The sequence below is a fragment of the Rana temporaria genome, chromosome 4, assembly GCF_905171775.1.
Source record: "Rana temporaria chromosome 4, aRanTem1.1, whole genome shotgun sequence".
NCBI lineage: Eukaryota > Metazoa > Chordata > Amphibia > Anura > Ranidae > Rana > Rana temporaria.
In genome coordinates, this window is record NC_053492.1 from 147,482,216 (window position 1) to 147,502,413 (window position 20,198).

Consider the following 20,198-nt stretch of genomic DNA (forward strand, 5'->3'; position numbering starts at 1 on the left):
GAACGGCAAGTGCTACATGAAAGTACAGGATTGTGTGCATCTATCCATCTTCCCGCCATCTTGCTACACCCCGCACTCCTCCACCGTAAGGATAAACTGAGAAGGGGACAAGCTAACATCTTGTTACACCCACCGGAGTTTTGCATTTCACACTTATTTTTAACACTAAATGGAGCTTATGAGGTGAAATGCAGTATTTAGAAATCTGACGGACTGTTTAGGTGTTCAATTTTAAAAGCAGGTGCAAACCCGCTGATCTCACAGAACGCCTCTGATTTTATAATTGCACATGTAAACAGTCCGTCCGCATTTCTAAATACTGTATTTGACCTTATAAGCTCTGTTTTACTGTTAAAAATAAGTGTGAAATGCAAAATTCCGGTGTCTGCTTGCCCCTTCTTGGTGTATTCTTACTGTGGAGGAGTGCGGGGTGTAGCAAGATGGCGTCGACGGAACGTCCCTTCCTTCACCAATTCTGATGGATCGCCAAATCAGAAACACCTGCAGTCTGCAAGGCACAGTACTAGCACAAATCCCAGTAGGACAGGGAGAGGCTGTGCTTTGAGCAGTCAGAGGAAATTGGAACGGATTGCTGCTGTGTAGGGAGGGGGGGGGGGGGGAAGTTAATCCACTCTTAGACCCCTTTCACACTGAGCAGTTTTTTAGGCGGTACAGCGCTAAAAATAGCGCTGCTATACCGCCTGAAAAACTCCTGCACTGCTTACTCAATGTGAAAGCCCGAGGGCTTTCACACTGAGGCGATGCGCTGGCGGGAGAGAGAAAAAAATCCTGCCAGCAGCATCTTTGCAGCGTTGAGAGGAGCGGCGTGTATAAAACAATGGGAAACCGCGGCAATACCGCCCGCAATGCGCCTCTGCAGGGGCGCATTGCGGGCGGTATTAACCCTTTATCGGCCGCTGGCGGAGGTTAATACCGCACCGCTATCGGCCGAATCCCGCGGCAAATCTGACGGTATATCACTGCTATTTCGCCACCGTGCCTCCGGCCCCAGTGTGAAAGGGGCCTTAAAGACCTGGAATTGACTGACTCGTCCACATTTCAGTTCACACGGACATGATTTATGTCGGCTCAATTGCCTCAACAATTACTGAATGCTGCCTCCTTTAGGAGCATTATGCCTAGTACACACATTCAGAAAATCGGCTAAAATAAATACCGCTTTTGAAGCGATCGTACCATAATCTGTTTATTAGTACACAGCTTTCGAGAGCCGATCACGATCAGATTGCAAAATCTGAGGAGACAAACCTGTAATTTTTTTGTCCCGTACCAGAATGTACAATTTTCCTTTTTAATTAGGACCGCATTAGTTTTAAAAAAATAAATAAATCCGAAGACCAAGACCACATATGCTTGGAAACGAATGTAATACAACACATTACATTATTGTGGGAACTTGTATTCTGTCATACGTGAATTTTCGTAACTTTAGTAACCTATTGGTTTTCGATATGAGACTAACATACAAGAAAAAAAACGGATGATCATTCGTCTGCTATTCTCATCTGTGTGCTGTCGTCCAAAAGCGGAACACAAGCATTGAAAGCGGAATTTTTAATCAGGTTTTCTCATTGTGCACTTTGGAGCTCTATAAATAACGCTCCCAAAAAGCCCCTGCCCAGCGCTTCCCAAAGATGCTGCTTGTGGGACTTTTCCTAACGTCCCGCAAGCGCACCACCAGAGTGTGAAGAACATATTGCACAGAGTGGGAGGCTGTTTTCAGGTGCTCTTCTTTTCTTTTTTTTTCTTTGCTATTTCTAGCGCTAAAACGCCTGAAAACTGCCTCAGTGTGAAAGGGTTCTAAATGAAGTACACAATAAGAACGTTTATCTACTAGACCAGGGATATGCAATTAGCAGACCTCCAGCTGTTGCCAAACTAAAAGTCATATCATTCCTCTGCCTCTGGGTTTCATGCTTGATGCTGTCAGTCTCGCTATGCCTCATGGGACTTGTAGTTTGGCAACAGCTGGAGGTTCGCTAATTGCATATCCCTGTACTAGACTATTGAATACTGATTTTTGCTTTATGGTATTGAGAATGGGTTTTCAAACTACGGCCCTCCAGTTGTTTAGGAACTACGATTCCCATCATGCCTAGTCATGTCTGTGAATGTCAGTGTGTTACAATGCCTCATGGGATGTGTAGTTCTACAACAGCTGGAAGGCCGTAGTTTGAGGATCCCTGGTATTGAGTTTGCTTTACTAGTTTAAGCTTTAGTGCTGGTCCTTTCTCCCAAGCTGCAGCTTTTTGAAGTGGGCAGCAGACCAACAGGATCATGTGACTATTTTTTAGAAGAACCAGACACTGCCTGTATCTGAAGAATTCTCAAGGCATCGGAGCTTGCCAGCAACTTCACCTATTGTGAAACCTGGCAAAGATTATTGGTCCTTTTACCTCAGTCAGACTTCCTTTGTAGTCGCCTTAGTAAAGTGGAACTGGGTATTGAGATGGAGAGATCTCCCTCAAGTGCTGAGTCACAAATATTTTATAGTAAAGCTGTTTATGGAGAAAGGTGACTTCCTGATGCCTTTTAAAGGATAAGTTCACTTTAACCACTTCAATACAGGGCATTTTCACCCCCTTCCTGCCCAGGCCAATTTTTAGTTTTTCAGTGCTGTCGCACTTTGAATGACAATTGCGGCATGGTCATGCAACACTGTACCCGAAAAATCTTTGGTTTTTTTTTGCCAGAAATGGAGCTTTCGTTTGATATTTGATCACCTTTGCGGTTTTTTTAGCGCTATAAACAAGAGCGACAATTTTGAAAAAAAAACACTTTACCTTGATTTAATATCAAAGTTTAAAAAAATATACTTTTTTTTTATTTTTTTTTCCTCAGTTAAGTCCGAAATGTATTCTTCTACATGCAATAAGCATATATTGATTGGTTTGCACAAATGTTATAGCGTCTACAAAATAGGGGATAGATTTATGGCATTTGTTTAATTTTTTTATTGTGACCATGACATTGCGACGGACATATCGGACACTTTTGACACATTTTTGAGATCATTCACATTTATACAGAGATTAGTGCTATAAAACTGCACTGATTACTTTGTAAATGTGACTGGCAGGGAAGGGGTAAACACTAGGAGGCGATCAAGGGGTTAGGGAGTGATTCTAACTTGAGGGCGGGGACTCACAAGGGGCCACTCTCCTCTGACAGGACATCGATCCACGGTCCTGCTTTAATCGCGGGTGCCCGGGGGACATCGTGGCCGAAGGCACCCGCACCGGGTCCCATGCGATGCGCTCCCCCTAGACGGCCGGGAAGCCCAGGACGTAATATGACGTTCTCCCAGGATGGGATATCCCTCCTGGGGACTTCATATGTACATGGGTGGGATGGGAGGTTGATAAATAAAAAAAGCAAATTTTTCTTGCAGGTAAAAGCTTTTTTAATTTTATTTTTGACGCCTGTAAAGCATTGCACCAACAGATTGCGGGTGTCATGCAGGTCTCCTGCAGATCTTTGTGTATCCGTACATCCCATATGGGCAAGCAGATACACTGACTGGAAGAATCGGTGAACTACCACAGCGCTCCAGAGCGTCATGTTTGAGAATTACAAGCATGTCGGGGCTTGTTCATTCATTCTCTCTCACACACACACACACACAGCTGTGTGAATGAATGACACAACTGTGTGGGTGTAGCCCTGATTTCAAAAAGGGACGGCTAGTTAGTATGGGGAACTTTTCCCCTAAACTGCTGTCACGGGTGGGGGGCGATGTTGCATGTTCCACCCTAAAAATGCATGCAACATGTTCCCAAAGGTAAATTTATCCTTTAGCTGGCCATAGACTGATATTTGGCCAAATTCCCTTCATTGTGTGGCTGTTGGGTGCAAAAGTAATTTCTGTGGATGGGACATGCTGTAAAACTTTTGATGGGCACAGCTGCAGTGCTGATCAGTGTATTCTGACGGTGACAAGTGAAGCTTTCAAAATACTATATCCTAGTGAAGGGAGATTGCTCCACCCACCTCGGTTGTGTGGATAGCGGAATCTGTTGGTCTATGGCAAGTTTTTAGGGGAAGTTAATTATTTTATGTAGGGTGAAAGCCAACACTGCCTGTAAATCTCCCAGTGCCCATTTTTGAATTTTCTCATGGTTCAGAAATCAAAGAATCCCACTAATAATTGTATATTTTTTTTATATGTGTTATAATTGTAGCCTTAGTTGCTATAATTTGTATGAGTGCGTCTTTAGATCATACATTCTTAATGTAGCAGGACTGTTGCATAAGGGGGGTAACAAAAGATCTTTGTCCTGTGGTAAATACTGTGTAATTCCATTTTAACATTGCATTACATAAGACATGAATTCAATCTGTAGTTGTTGCAGGAACGTGGCAAATGTAGGTTGAGCAATGTACATTCTTGTATATGACTAATTGAACACACAAGCTATATAAAGAAGCAGGTACAGATAGGGATCAGTACTAGTTGTCTTCTTTTAGATGAGGTTTTATTGGATGTCAAAAGTGCAAACTAGGTCTTGCTAAGCCGTCGGTGTGAATTTAAAGTGGTAGTAAAGGTTCTGCTTTTATAAAAAAATAAACCTGTTATCCTTATAGCAGCCCCGATCCTCCTGCTTCTTGGGTCCCCCGCTGGCACTCCTGGCTCCTCCCCACTTGATCAGTGCCCCCATAGCAAGCCACTTGCTATGGGACACTGGTGCATGCTTTCTCCCGAGCCCTGTGTTCATAAGGCACTTAGAGCTATGCCTCAGCCCCGCCCCCTCTCCTTTCTCATTGGCTCACTGGCTATTATTGACAGCAGTGGGAGCCAGTGGCTCTACCTGCTGTCTCAACCAATGAGGGGAGGGAGCCCTGGGACTGCCAAGGCGCTCGTGCACATCGCTAGATTGAGATTGGACTCGGGTGATCATTGGAGGGGGCAGCCCACAGAATATTTTATATATTCATGCATTGAAAACCTTCAGCCTTTACAACCACTTGAAGCATTGAAGACTGCCCAATGCAGGAGTCTCTTCTAGATTTATCTGTGCTTTAGGGCTAGGTATTGAAACACTTTAGGCTGCACATGTGGGGTGATTTTGACATTGGCTTAAGACACTTCTCAAATCGTTCCGAATTTCTTGCAGGTGCCCTGCAATTGCCCACCTTCCAACCTGCATTTGACCTACTTCAAGCTGGTTTAAACTAGTAGGGAGAGTTGGTTCTGATAACAACCTGTGGACACCAGCCCTTAAGCTGCTGATGGTAGTATTTTCCTAATGGATGGTTGTATTTTACATCTGTGGAAGAAGCCTGTCCCAGGAGAAACATGGGAGACAGACTGCTATTGCTTCACCACCTTTTCAAAAGGCTGCCTGACATTTTGATCCATTGGCTATTTCAGACCTAAAAGAATGCACATCAGAAGTTTTAACTTCACTTGTATAATTGAACGCACTACAGGTATAACAGCCAGGAAATGGGGGGGGGGGGGGGATAATTGTCCCATGGGACTTTCTTGGTGTCAGATCCACAACCAAGTGTTAAAGAGTAAGAAAATGAATGTCGTTCAATCCAGCCAGCCCACTGTCTGTCCCAATGAAGACCCCCCTCTCATAGCTTCTTATCCTGCTGTTAAATGGAGAGGCAATAAAGTGAAATCTCGCAGGGTCACAAATGGCACCAAGAGTGCGAGCTTTATCTGCTGGTACACACCAATATGCATCTACAGCTCCTGGAGGGGAAATACAGCTGTAATATTTGTTTTTAAGCCTGCGTACCTTAACTAAAGGGTAAAATCCTTTAAAACTGAAGGCATTCTTGACAACTGCTGTAAAAAAATGTATTGCTACAAAAATGTGTTTAGATGAGTTACTAGGGTGACAATAGGCTGAAAAGAACCAAAAATATAAACAAGAGAAATCGAAAGATTTGTATATTGTAGATAAATATTGGTTTCTATGCTTCAAGAAACACTAGAACTCGGTGCTAAGAAATAGCCTTGCCACACCTTGCAGGCAAAAGGAAAAGTACAGCATTCAATTATTGTGCTGTATATAGTTACATGAAATGGGATGTTACAGATAAGTTACTTGTATCTAGGCCACTGTTCCCTAAACTTGATCATTGACACGTCACCTCTGCCAGGGTGTCCTCAATGAAGAAAGAGTTTGGTGTTCTGAAGTCATTTAGTATTCATGACCTTTATTCTGGAAATGGATTGGATTAAAAAAAAAAAAACTTTCCTAATATTTTGCATAGGTAGAAATGAAATGGTGGTTAATGAGCGCAAGTTCATGGATGCTGTCCCTTTTTTGCTTTTTATAACCAATAAAAAGTTTGAATCTGAATAATGCATAGTTATATTGGCTTTACATCTATCTTGACCATTTTTATGAAATACAATTTTTTTTGGCTTTAATATATCCTGAGAAATCGCTCTTATTAGCTGCAAAACTTTATTTTCCACTTTTGGTTTTTGACGCTGACAAAGATTGACAACCAAGTGACATTTGTGTGTATTGTAGACACTACCTTTCATTTGAATAGGATGGGCATGTGTAACTGACCTGTAACCTCTAGCTTTAATGCATAATTTTAAAGTGGTTGCAAACCTCACATGAAGTATGAATAAAAGCAAATCCCTCTAATGTGTACTTTATCAGCATGACTCGCCTTTTGACAAGTTTTTCTTGACACCAAGAGAAAAAATAGTGACAGGGGAGGGACCTATGACAGCCTCGGCTCTGTTTCCATGTGCTGTGTGAAGGCGTGTCTCTTCCCTCCAATCGACTTTCAGAGCTCACCTCTCTGAGCTCTGTAGAATGTGATTTCAATTTATTTTTAATTTTTTTGTCATTGTGAGTTGTACAGTGGATATAAAGTCTGCACGCCCCCTGTTAAAATTTCAGTTTTCTGTGATATAAATAAATGAGACAAAGATGTATAATTTCAGACCTTTTTTCCACATTTTTAATATGACCTATAAACTGTACAACTCAATTAAATTATTTTAGGGGAGGGGGGGGGTTGGATTAAAAATAAATAAAATGTGGTTAAAAATGATGCAAAGTGCCTTTTGATTAACACCAATTAAAGTTCAGCTGTTCTAGTAGATCTTTCCTGATATTTTCTTAGTCTCATCCTACAGCAAAAGCCATGGTCCGCAGAAAGCTTACAAAGCATCGGAGGGATTAGTTAAAGGGCATCAGTCAAGAGAAGGGTGCAAAATTAGCTTTTTGACCATAATTCCAAAAGATGTTTTGGCACAAAAACGCTGCACATCACCAAAAGAACACCATACCCACAGTGAAGCATGGTGGTGGCAGCATCATGCTTTGGGGCTGTTTTTTCTTCAGCTGGAACAGCGGCCTTAGTCAAGGTAGAGGGAATTTATGAACAATTCCAAATGCCAGTCAATATTGGCACAAAACCTTCAGGTTTCTGCTAGAAAGCTGAACATGAAAATGAACTTCATCTTTTAGCATGACAATGACCCAAAGCATACACTCAAATCCACAAAGGTAATGGCTTCACTAGAAGAAATGGGCCAGCCAGAGCCCAGACTTGAATCCTATAGAAAATCTGTGGGGTGATCTGAAGATGGCTGTGCACAGGAGATACCCTCGCAATCTGACAGATTTCGATTTTTTTTTTTTTTTTTTTTTTCAGAGTGGGCAAATATTGCCAAGTCAAGATGTGCCATGCTGATGCTCATACCCAAAAAAATGTTAACTTCCCTCCACCTAAAAGATTTCAGTTTGTTGTTCAACTGAGTTGTATAGGTCACAAAGGTGGGAAAAGTTCTGAAATGATTTATCTTTGTCTAAAAAAAAAAAAAAGTTACCAAGCTAGTCAAATTCTTGTATACATTTTAGAATTTGTTGGAAACTTAATGGTTTTTTTTTTTTTTTTTTTTTAAAAGAAACCTTGCCTTTTTAAAAATTGCTCGGGTGACATGGATCTAGTGGTTTTTGTACTTATTTGATTGAGAACACTTCAAGTGATACTTAAGTCTTCATTCAGACAGGGATCCTTCATTTGTCTGTGTTGTGTGCTGTCACAAAAAATTAAATGTCATGAAAATTATTCTTATGCGTCTCATTTTTGGTTTTCGTGTTTTTTACAGTTCATCAAGTGCAAATGTGGTTGCCATCGACAACAAGATTGAACAGGCAATGGTAAGTCATGACTTCTAAATTTTAACCAACATATTTTTTTTACTATAATTTCTTTTAATTAAAAGTGATATCACTAATTGCTCTATATTTGTATGCCACAGATGGATTTAGATTTTTAGGGCTGATTCTAGGGTGGTTGGGTTATTTTTGTTTACACATTTCAGATAATACTTTTAGGTCATCTAGGTCTCCTAATCCTAAAAACTATTGCAGTGTTTAGATTAATTGCATGGACTCTTTTTTCGTGTTTTCAGGCATCAGGGTGCCTTTAGTTCATAATTTTGGATGAGTGCAGATATACACTGACCCCCTAACAATTTTCCTTGAGATGACTGTGATTGAAACCCCAGACAGTACTGTCCTTATTGAGGATTAGTCACTCTGCTATTTCAGTTATCTGTATGCAGATTTTAGCACCAGGTTTATGAGCTTTCTAAACCAGCATTTGAAATAGAGGAGTTAAGGGGGGAAATGTGTGGAACAAAGCCTTAAGCCCACATTTACACTGAGGGAACTCGCATGATTTAAAACTGGCATTCCATTCCCATTTTGGAGGCGATTTGACAGACATCTGTGCGTGTTCATGTACAGATGTCTATTCAAATCGCCCCCAAAATTGCCTACAGACATCACCTAATTAGTAAATGGGGTCCGCCTGTGTGTAATTTATTCTCAGTATAAATACAGCTGTTCTGTGAAGCCCTTGGAGGTTTGTTGGAGACCCTTGGTGAAAAAACGTCATCATGAAGGCCAAGGTACACCAGCCGGGTCAGGGATAAATTTGTGGAACATTTTAAAGCAGGGTTAGGAAATGGGGGGGGGGGGGGGGGGGGGAACCCAAACTTTGAACATCTCACGGAGCACTGTTCAATCCATCATCCGAAAATGGAAAGACTATGGCACAACGGCAAACCTACCAAGACATGGCCTGACGGCCAGGTAAGGAGAGCATTAATCGGAGCAGCAGCCAAAAAACCCATAGCAGCTCTGGAGGAGCTGCAGAGATCCACAGCTCAGGTGGGAGAATCTGTCCACAGGACAACTATTGGTAGTGCATTCCACAAATCTGGCTTTTATGGAAGAGTGGGAAGAAGAAAGCCATAAAAAGTCCTGTTTGCAGTTTGCGAGAAGCCATGTGGGGGACACAGCAAACATGTGGTCAGATGAAACCAAAATTTAACTTTTTGGCCTAAAAGCAAAATGCTAACAGTGCACATTACCCTAAACCCACCATCCCCACAGTGAAACATGGTGGTGGTGGTGGCGGCAGCAGCATCATCATGTTGTGGGATGCTTTTCTTCAGCAGGGACAGGGAGGCTGGTCAGAGTTGATTGGAAGATGGATGGAGCCAAATACAGGGCAATCTTAGACGCCAGAGCTACAATAGAATGGTTTCAATCAAAGCATATTCATGTGTTAGAATGACCCAGTCATAGTCCAGACCTAAATCTATTTAAAAAATCTGTGACAAGACTTGGAAAAATTGCTATTCAGACGCTTTCCATCCAATCTGACAGAGCTTGAGCTTTTTTGCAAAGAATAGGCAAAAATAGACATAGACATCCCCAAAAAGTTTTACAGTTGTAATTGCAGTAAAAGGTGGTTCTACAAAGTATTGACTGGGTGGGCTGAATACAAATGCCTGGCACACTTTACAGATTTTTATTTGTAAAAAAAATAATTGGAAAACTAATTTTCCATCCACTTCATTTATGTGCCACTTTGTGTTGGTCTATCACATACAATCCCAATAAAATACATTTGTTTTTGGTTGTAATATGACAAAATGTGAAGGGGTATGAATACATTTTCAAGGCACTGTAATTGTAGACTTAAAGCTAAACTCCAGGTTTTTGCAGAGGTACACGGGTCCAGCTTGGGACCACTGTGGAAGTGGATAACCATTGGGATATCATTGTAATGGTCACAGCTAACTACAGTGATTGCCGTAGTCATCTGGGTTCTGTGCTGACTGCCTGTCGTCCCAGCATTGTGAACATGCTTCCACTGTAATCCCCATATTCCATACCTGTAGGCCCACTGTGGAAACCGAGGAGCATTACCATAGTAGTTGCCGCTACTGCAGTGCTTCCTTTGGGGGGGGGGGGTAGCTGCCCTTTTGCATAAACCCCATCCCTCACTTGGCACAGCTGCAGTGTGTGTGTGTGTGTGTTTGTTTTTTTTTTGTTTTTTTAATGCAACGTGTTTTCTGACCAGATGAGGTGAAGATCATGGCATTGCTGCCCCTCCTCAACTTTGTCCAATCAGAATGTCTGTCTTGTTTTCATTTAGGGAAATAAAGATGTTCTGTGAATGGCTGCTATGCCAAACAAATTACTTTGTGTGTTCACTAAACAGAAGTGCAGCCGCTCGGCACAGGACCCAGAAAACTGCAGTGATTTTAGTGGAAGCAAGTACTATAGTGATTCTCCACTTCCACAATGGTCCCACAAGTATAGAATATGTATACTTGCATTTGTGCAAAATGGACCAGTGCAACTAAGCAATAAAACCATATCTAGAGTTCAGTTTTAAATCTTCAGTGAGCAATAATAATGCAATCCCATTAAATCCAGTGGGAGTGGTACATTTTGAAAAGTTGGTGCTGTTTTCAAAAATATAGGTCCCTATCGAAATGAATAGAAAACATGTCAAAGTGCACCTGCGTTGGGTTTTTTGTGCGTTTTGAGTCGCATATCCAGATTTCACAGGTGCATGCTGGGTAATGGGCACCCAGAAAATGCACTTAAAACTAATCAAAAATGCATATGAATTTTTACTGTGTTTTTGCAATGAAGCCGTGTAAAAAAGGGTTTAGTTTCATTAAAGGTTCAGCTTTTTTAAAGTCCTACTTGCTCTATGCAATGGTTTTGCATAGAGCAGCCTCAATTCTCCTCTTCTTGGGTCCCCTGCTGGAACTCCTGGCTCCTCCCTCTTGACTAGTGCCCCCAATAGCAAGCCGCTTGCTATAGGGGCAATGGTGCCTGCTTTCTCTCAAGCCTTGCGCTTTGCGTCCATAAGACACACACACACAGCTGCAGCTTGGCCTCGCCCCCGCTCTATCCTCATTGGCTCACTGGCTGTGATTGACAGTAGTGGGAGCCAATGTCTCCCACTGCTGCCCCAGCCTATGAGGAGAGGGCAACCTGAGACAACCGAGGCTCTTGTGCACATCGCTGGATCAAGATGGGGCTTAGGTAAGTTTTAGGGGGAAGGGGTGCTGGGGGTTTAGCTGCACACCGAAGGTTTTTACCTTCATGCATAGAATACATGACGGTAAAAAAAACTTCAGACTTTACAACCACCAAAAAGGAAAGCTCCACTTGTTTGTCTCCCCCCCCCCCCCCCCCCCCGCCATAATAGTCGCATTTCGGGGGAGGGGAGTGGGTACCTTGTGTTTGACGGGTTACACGCTCTACTGCCAGAAATTCAGCCCCCCTCCTTCCTTCGCCACAAGGCCATTTACAAAGAGCAGTGTGCTTTGCACATGCGGAGTAGGAAATGTCTTTACTGACAGTTTTCCTTAGCCGAGATGGCAGCCCCCGAAAGCCAATGATTTGTGATAAGTGCCATAATATTGAAAGTCAACAGCTACAGTATTGTAGCTGCTGACTTTTAATTTTTCTGAAGGAGCCTGGAGCTCCACTTTAAGGTGGAGAAATTTCAATCCTGTCAATGAAAATTGCATGCCCCTAGACACGCCTAACAAGATAAAGCCATCTGGGTATACCTATTTATATACAAGTATCATTTTCTTCTGTTGAGCCATCGATGTGCATAACTCTTAAGGGTAATCTGTCAGATTACTTCTGCTTTTTTGTGCGTTCATAGCAGTTTTATTTCAGGTATATTGTAGCACATCATGGTTATCTGTTAGAACAAGCAATTAATTTTATCATGTCAAAATGACAGGATATTGTTCTCACCACAAGAGCTGACTGAGAAAGGGAAGTGCCCAAGTATGAACTATATATGTGCAGCTGTCTGCACTTAAAGCTTGCGTATCGCTGATGAAAGTATGTAATCTCCAAGCATCACCTGATTATGTCATAGTCATGCCCGATGTCAAAGCATTCCCACATTAGTTTACATGGTCATTGTTTAGAAATAATTTAGTAATATCCTCCCACTGGTCTATTACGAGTCAGATATGTCTACCAATTTTTATTTTTTCTTCCCCCTTTTTATACTGTAGAATGTAGATGAAGGCAAGGCGGTTCTAATTTAAATCTAATTCTAGTTGGTAACACTCTGCTGCTTTTTTTTTGGTCTGCATCTACAGACTTTCCATATGGAACAACTTCATTCTTTCTTTTTCCTCTGAGGGCAGATATTCATTAAGATATTTCCATATCTGGCAAGTAAGCACTCGCATTCTTAGAATCCTGTCTATCTGCGGGTGCTGGATGTCCGTCAGCACCCGCAAATCGTCAGTAAAACGCACACAAATGAGATCTGCCTATGTAAACAAGGCAGATCTCTGTCCTAATATGGGATGGGATGGCTTTTGTGTCCCTACAAATCGGGGGGGAAAAAAAACATCTCTTCCTCTAGTAAAAGCAGCACATACAAAACACAAAAACACTGGCTAGGCACACAGTTAACCGTTTGATCGCCCTAGATGTTTAACCCCTTCCCAGCCAGTGTCCTTAGTACAGTGACTGCATATTTTTAGCACTGATCACAGTATTGGTGTCGCTGGTTCCCACAAAGTGTCAATTGGTGTCCGATTTGTCTGCCACAATATTGTAGTTCTGCTATAAGTCGCTGAGCGCCTTCATTATTGGTATATACATTTTATTTTTGCATAAATGTATACCATAGTTTGTAGATACTAGTTGCCATCTATTAACCAAATACAGAAGATTTTTATTTTTATTTTTTCTGACCGTTAACCACAACCTTGAGTGTGTATGAACTGCTGTTCTTAAAACAAAAGTTGGCCAGCTTCTACTGTAGCTTTATGTGCATTCAATGGCAGAGCCAGAGCAGTGCCTTCCTTGTACCTGTCTCAACAATTTTGTAGTAGTGGTAGTACTTCAAATATATCACCTGGAATTTGCAGACCAGCACCATTGGCACCCAGCTATGCTAGAAAAGTAGACTTGACCACAAAGCACCCTTTTCAAATGTACTTGTGTTACAGTGAGCTCCGTTTTTAGCAGAGGTTTACTACTATACTGAATGGCATCTGGCCCAATATGTTTTCATTCATGAGGCTGTATCTGTTGCAGGATTCCCTTTTTTAAATGGACCAAATTTGGAGCCTTGGTAAATATTTATAACCTTGTTTTTATTCCATTTGCTAGGACCTGGTCAAAAGTCATCTGATGTACGCTGTAAGAGAAGAGGTGGAAGTCCTGAAGGAACAAATAAAGGAATTAATAGAGAAAAACTCGACACTTGAACGTGAGAATTTACTGTTAAAATCCCTTTCAAACAGCGATCAGCTGTCACAACTTTCGACCCCGGCTGGCCTCAGCCAACAACAGCCTCCAGTGACTACAGCTCCTTTGACTGCTCCGCAGACCGCACACCCTCCACAACAACCGAATGTCTCTTCTGCATAAACTGTACAAAAACTGCTTTCTCGCCTTGTTCAGCTAACTGAAAGCAATCTGTCCTTGTGTGCCACTGCTGATCTTTCCACTTCAAATATGAGAAAAATGAAAAAAGAGCAAGTAGCCATGCTTCATTTTGTGTTTGGCCTTTTCAGTATTAGACAATCTTACTCCCTGATCTCTCATTGTGAGAGAGGTGATACCGTTTGCATTGTGTATCGGGTATTAACAGAGTTAGAAAGGTGTGCGCATCTATATGCGCACACAGTGGATTGTGCTCCTAGTGTATGTATACGCTTTTATAGCCATACACACATTATATGCACAGATGCATTATCACAAAAGCATGAATCCTTGCTTTAAGGATCGTAAATCCATGAATGCTGGCAATAAATGTTAACACATGTAAACCTTCTTTCAGTAGAAGGGACAAACGCAGCATTTTATGTCATAGAAACCCTCTAGAGAACAAGGAAACGAACTTGCATGTAGAATTTAACTTGTATTGTAAAGAGACCAGAACATATAGTGTCCCAAAAGTCACCTGAAAATGCATGCAAGGTAGCACTTTGAGTGTCAGATAAAGTAACCTAGTTCTTCATGTACAACATTGCATTTTCTCTGCTCATAATGTACTGAACATAAGTACTTTAAGAAGGCTGATCTCAAGATGCATTTTTATGCCCTTTGTGCTCATTTTAGTCATCACTGGTGCACCCTGAGGATGGACTTTTCCTTAATGTTATTCCATGAACAGGATGTAAATGTAGATAGAACAGTGCAGCTAATTTCACTGCACATGAATACAGTGTTTATGCTTGCTTGTCTGTCTACAGCCTGAGTAAATTTATACCCATACAGTGAGCATGACATTTTACAAAGGATCTACTTCATGTAGGCTTTTTTTACAGCGCTTTGTGGTTTGTTTAGAAAAGTACATTAAGTGTATATTAGATTGTTAAACACAATTACTGTGTACATCTGCATGTGTTAAAGGTGCCTATTTACTATGCTGAGATGCTTGTTTGTATTGAGACAGTTGTTTGCACCTTTATAAACAGCCCTATGTAGAAAAAAACAAGTAACAGCAGCTATATTTGATCTAGCGAATAGCTAATGACGCAGAGTAAGTCTGTTTTTAAAATGGGGTTTCTATTACATAAAATGCTGCTACAAACGGCAGTTAATCTCTGGTATTCAACAAGGGGGTCTTATGGAGCTTTAGTGGCTCTCCCAGGGAGCGTTTCCTTTAGATCATACTCTGAGCCATGTTTTGTCAGTTCTTTGTAAGCAAATCTAATCATTGCGTTCGTAGTAAGAGCCACCATTCTTTAAATATAAAGTAATATTTTGTTTTGCCTTTTTATTAGTTCATTTAAGTTTGTGTTTTTATTTATTACAGGGCTGCTATTTTCATAATGTGTATGAACAATGTCACAGACACTCTATTTTATTTTATTTCCTTATCTATAGAATAAATGTAAATCTATCATAAGTTGTAGAAGGGGAGGGATTGCATTTAGTAGGGAAAGCGTTTTGGCAATAACTGAGCATACGTATCCTGGCGTATATAAATATATATCTAACACTAACGGCAATCTACTTTTCTGGTATTTATTTTACAGTAGAGCAAAGATCCAATTTGAATGTACATTTTGTAAAGAGTGTAAGTATGGATCCATAATGCACCTGTACAGGAGAGCAACAGTTGATACAAAAAATAAATGATAGATTAGATATTTTGATGAAGACTTTTTTTTTTTTTTTTTTTCCATTTCTCTCGTTTGTGACAGGAGGAAAATTGCCATGATTCCTATGCTTTTTAGACAATTTCTGTGAATTTTTTTTTTTTTTTTAAGGGTGGGATTTAAAAAAAAAACTGTGAAATTGTTCAACCTACTTTGTAACCAAAGAAGCAAAGATGTTTTTTTTTTTTGTTATGCACATTTTCTGTATTTTTATTCAGTGTTCTCTCATCACATTTTTCTTTCTCCTCCCCTACCCACCACCCCCCACCCTGCTGTTTAGCATGATCTGCATGACCTGTAATTTCTGAACCACTTTCGTACCTCAAGTTTATTTTTGTTTTGTCCAGCACTCTTATTGTACTATGTAATCTGTGAAGCGCGTCCAATAAACAGAGCAAACCGCTAATGTCAGTTGAGATAAACTAGTGTTTTGCACACTAGTTGTCATATGGAAACCGTGACATGAAGTGAGCCATCTTTTGTTCATTTTAAAATGGTGTTATAAATTTCATATGCAGAAAACCAAGTTTTGTTACATTGCAGATTTTAATGTATTGAATAAATTCAACATGCAGATTACTTGCAGTGTATAAGGAGTATTTACATTTTAAAATGGAATTGTACATTTCAAAAATACATTTGCAGGAGCTTTTTTTTTGTGTAGCAACAAGAAGTCTGTCAAATTTATTGTAAAAAAAATATATATATATTTTCACATTTTTTCTGAAACTATTAAATTGTAGTTTTGCTGAAATAAGTGACTCAAGAATATCTTCTAGTCTACTGCATCCCTGTAGTCTGGATACAGCAGTCACTTCAGATTTAGGAAGAGGAGACTATTGTGCAAAGTGGCACAAGTTTCAAAGCAACTGGAATTTAAGCTAATGCATCAAAGGTTTTTGGGAAAATATGCAGACCTCCATGGGTAAAGTATCTAAAGATGCAGTATTCTCTACCATTCTGGAATCAACACACTGGTAATTGCAGAACCTCCACATCAGTCAATCAAATTTTATATAAAAACTGTACTGGCCTGGCCTATGCATAGCATCAAAACGTAAAATGACTGTCACTGAGTTAATACAAAAAATACTTGACTGTCTTGCCACCTTTTTCTCTGGTCTTTGTTCTGTTCAAGAGGTGCAGCCTTAAAGCAGAACTCCAGGCAAAAACCCTTTTCCCTTTTTTGTTGCTGGTACTTTCATATCTTAAAGGGGTTGTAAACCTTTCTAGTTTTTCACCTTAATGCATCCTGTGCTGTTGTCAATCAAATCCAATGAACTCGGGGGGCGGGGCAGAGTCCAGCATTCGTGTCTATGGACGCAAATGCTGGACTCGGGAGCGCGCCTGCCCACAAGGTAACCCTCTTAGGAAAGCGCTTCCCATAGGAGGTTACTTTGATGCGGGGAGGAGCAGAGACAGCTGCCGGGGGAACCCCAGAAGACTAGGTTCAGGGACACTCTGTTTCAAAACGAGCTGCACAGTGGAGGCAAGTATATGTTTTGTTATTTTAAAAAAAAATTGCTCTTTTTACAATCCATTTAAGCAGATATGTAGTCCATTTCTCTCATCAGTCCATATTGTAAGAGATTATGAATGTTCATTATTTAAACTACAGGCTTTATTCTCATTTATTTCCATTTTGTACAATTGGTGACATGCTGTAGGTGTTAATTCAGTAGTTCCCAGGCATAAATCTCTGCCCTTTTTTAAATATTGGTTAGAGCTGCATGATTAGTCGTCAAGAATCGTTATCGCGATCTTTTTCCCATTGCGATCTTGACACAGGGTTTCACTATCTTTTGGTATGCAAAGAATTTCCTCTCTGCTCTCAGCCAAAAGTCAAAGTCTGGGCAATCTGCCAAGTTTTGAAAACATTCTATCAATTAGATTTTTACATCAAAGGAATAGACTTAGGAACGGTTAACTAAAACACCAAACCTTTTTCTGACGGCTCTTTTCAAGGTAAAATAATTTTTAATTTTTTTGCTAGAAAATTACTTGGAACCCACAAATATTATATATATTTTTTTTTTTTAGTAGAGACCCTATAGAATAAAATGGCAGTTGTTGCAATATTTTATGTCACACTATTTGTGCAGCGGTCTTTCAAAAGCAATTTTTTTTGGAACAAATTACTTTAATGAATTAAAAAAAAAAAGGGGTGGAACATGTTCCCAAAGTGGAATTTATCCTTTTAAGCTTTTCAAGTCTTTCGGACACTGGCTTATCTTTGCCACAAGGGTACATTCTGTGATGCGTTGCTTACAAACCAGTCTTGATTACTATACCTCTCCATTCTTTGGGTCCTTGGATTCTCTGACATTTGTTCAGGAGTGGCTTGACAAGAGCAATACAACATTTGAAGCCCATGTCCAGGATCTGTCTGTGTGTGGTGGCTCTTGATGCACTGACTCCAGCCTCAGTCCACTCCTTATGAAAGTCCCCAACACTTTTTTGAATGGCCTTTTCCTGACAATCTTCTCCAGACTGCGGTCATCCCTGCTGCTTGTGCACACATTTCCCCTCTCCCCCCCTCACCCACCTTTCCCCTCCCCCACTTCTTTCTATTAATGTGCTTTGATACAGCACTTTGGGAACATCCAACTTCTTTTGTAATTTTTGAGGCTTTCCCTCCCTTATGGAGGGTATCAATTATGGTTTTCTGCCCAACTGTCAGGTCAGCAGTCTTTCCTGTGATTGATTCCTACTGAACTAGACAGAGACCATTTATGGGCTCAGGAACCCTGTACAGGTGTTATGGCTTAAAGGGGTTGTAAAGGTACAATATTTTTTTTTTTCTCCCCCTAAATAGCTTCCTTTACCTTAGTGCAGTCCTCCTTCACTTACCTCATCCTTCGATTTTGCTTTTAAATGTCCTTTATTTCTTCTGAGAAATCCTCACTTCCTGTTCTTCGTCACAATTATGACAAATCACGGCTTGAATGATCTCGCTTTGCATGTAATAAATCTCATATTGTTTTCACCTTTAAGTTGCAATAGTGAAATAAATGAACTTTTGCCCAATATTCAATTTTTTTTTGCGTTTCACCTGTATAGTTGAAACGTTTTGGGGATTATTATTTTTTTTTTTTACACTCCTATACTATGTGCGTTTCGTAGTATAATTTAGCTTCCCTGATTGCACTCTTACACTTCTTATTGCACTCCTTGTAGTGTTTAAATGCTGACAATGACCCTTAATCCTTCTTCTTTTATTTTTTTTATATATCGGATATTTTTTTCTTGTCCTTTATGTTAAAGTTCTGCTTGCAGGGTTAGTGAGTTGCAGGCCCCCTCTGTCAAAGAATTTCCTTTCGATTTTTTGATGACCATGTTATCTTAAAGTTGCATCCTGTGTTACTGCCCAAGGTTTCGTCTTCTTTCCAAAGCACATTATTCTACCTACTTTCTGTAATAAGCCTTCTAATGGCAATGAGAAAAAGCTTCTATTTAAGTGTTGTCTGACATCCAAGGAGTGAAAGCTGGCTAAAGTATATGAAGAACTAGTAACAGATGTCTTGTTTGTTCTGTTTTCAAGCAGGCACAAGGGCAAGCAAGCCACCAAGTCTTCCATTGTCTGTTGGAACAGATTCTAACTGTGAAGCTTATGTGGTTATGCAAGCAACTCGCCCCTCCCTTTTGGTGAATGCTCATTCCATTTTCTATATTATGTGCTTACCAGCAGGACCTTATATTAAGCCAGGATCTGGCAATATGGAGAAAGCTCTTAAAAGCTGTGATTCTTCCCTGGCTGGTAAGTTATTTCTCATCCACTCACATGCTGTGCTGGAAGAAGACCAGAGTTACACTTGCAACTAACTCTAGTTCCTGTAATCTTTCAGTGTAGCAGAATGCCCAAACTGTTTTCATATTTGGAAAGTTCCTGTCGTGGTGGGAGGAGACTGTCTTTCACATGCTCTCCTAGATGACTACTGGAAATAGTTACAAATAAGTCTCTTCAGTTTTTTTTCATTGATATCCAGTTCCTCAGCACATTGATTCTTGAGCTGGTTACTACATAGCAGCTGTCTGGATTGGCCTTTCCTCAATCTGGCTTTAAAGTGTCATACTTGGACCCCACTAGACTGACTGGATGTGTAGAACAAGCCTGGAATTTCAACTTTGGGCAATGCATGCTACCCGTGGAGCGCTGTCCATGGCCAGAACTTTGGTATTTATCCTGCCCCTTTAAATTTCCTGCGGAAGGTGATGGAGTGTTGCATGCACGCCATGCTCTTTCCTGCCATTCGGTATAGAGGAAGTGTCGTCTCAACGCTGCTCCTGCTTTGGAACAGCATCATGCAGAATATTGTCCTACTCATTGCTTACAGTGACCTGGTCACTTGGTCTTCTGACCTACATCAGCAGCTGCTGCTGGAGTTTTTGAGTACCTGAGGCTTTATCCCACACTTTAGGCCTTGTTGCATCAGTGACACATGTGTGACACATGTCAGGAGTCTAAATATGTCCGAGTAATGTATGCTTCTGGGTCAGTTTGGTGCAATGAGAATTACCAGAATACCTTCCATCTTCATTCTGTGGAACAGACAAGGAACAACATGTAGTGGAGGAAAGGTGTGAATCACATTGATTCCAGAGTCATCAGAGCATATACCGCTAAGGCTTAAGGATTCCTGGACCCGACAATAAACCTAGTAATTTTGTTGTTGATGCTGGAAAAGCCCATCTGTCCCCACGTGTGGCAAAGGGCTTGAAC

The 20,198-nt window shown here is 40.7% G+C and overlaps 1 protein-coding gene across 5 annotated transcripts in view; it reads left to right on the forward strand.

The window, feature by feature from the left end:
• TSC22D2 (TSC22 domain family member 2) overlaps nt 1-16,057 on the forward strand; it is a 59,891-nt gene extending 43,834 nt beyond the window's left edge. For 2 of the 5 annotated variants that reach the window (XM_040349150.1, XM_040349151.1), the window contains 2 exons: nt 8,117-8,168; nt 13,479-16,057. In XM_040349150.1, coding sequence (XP_040205084.1) covers nt 8,117-8,168; nt 13,479-13,739 — 313 coding nt within the window. In that variant the 3' untranslated portion in view covers nt 13,740-16,057. The remainder of the gene's footprint in view (nt 1-8,116; nt 8,169-13,478) is intronic. The other 3 variants (XR_005748625.1, XR_005748626.1, XM_040349152.1) reach the window with 3 other exon arrangements.
• The last annotated feature ends 4,141 nt before the right edge of the window (nt 16,058-20,198 follow it).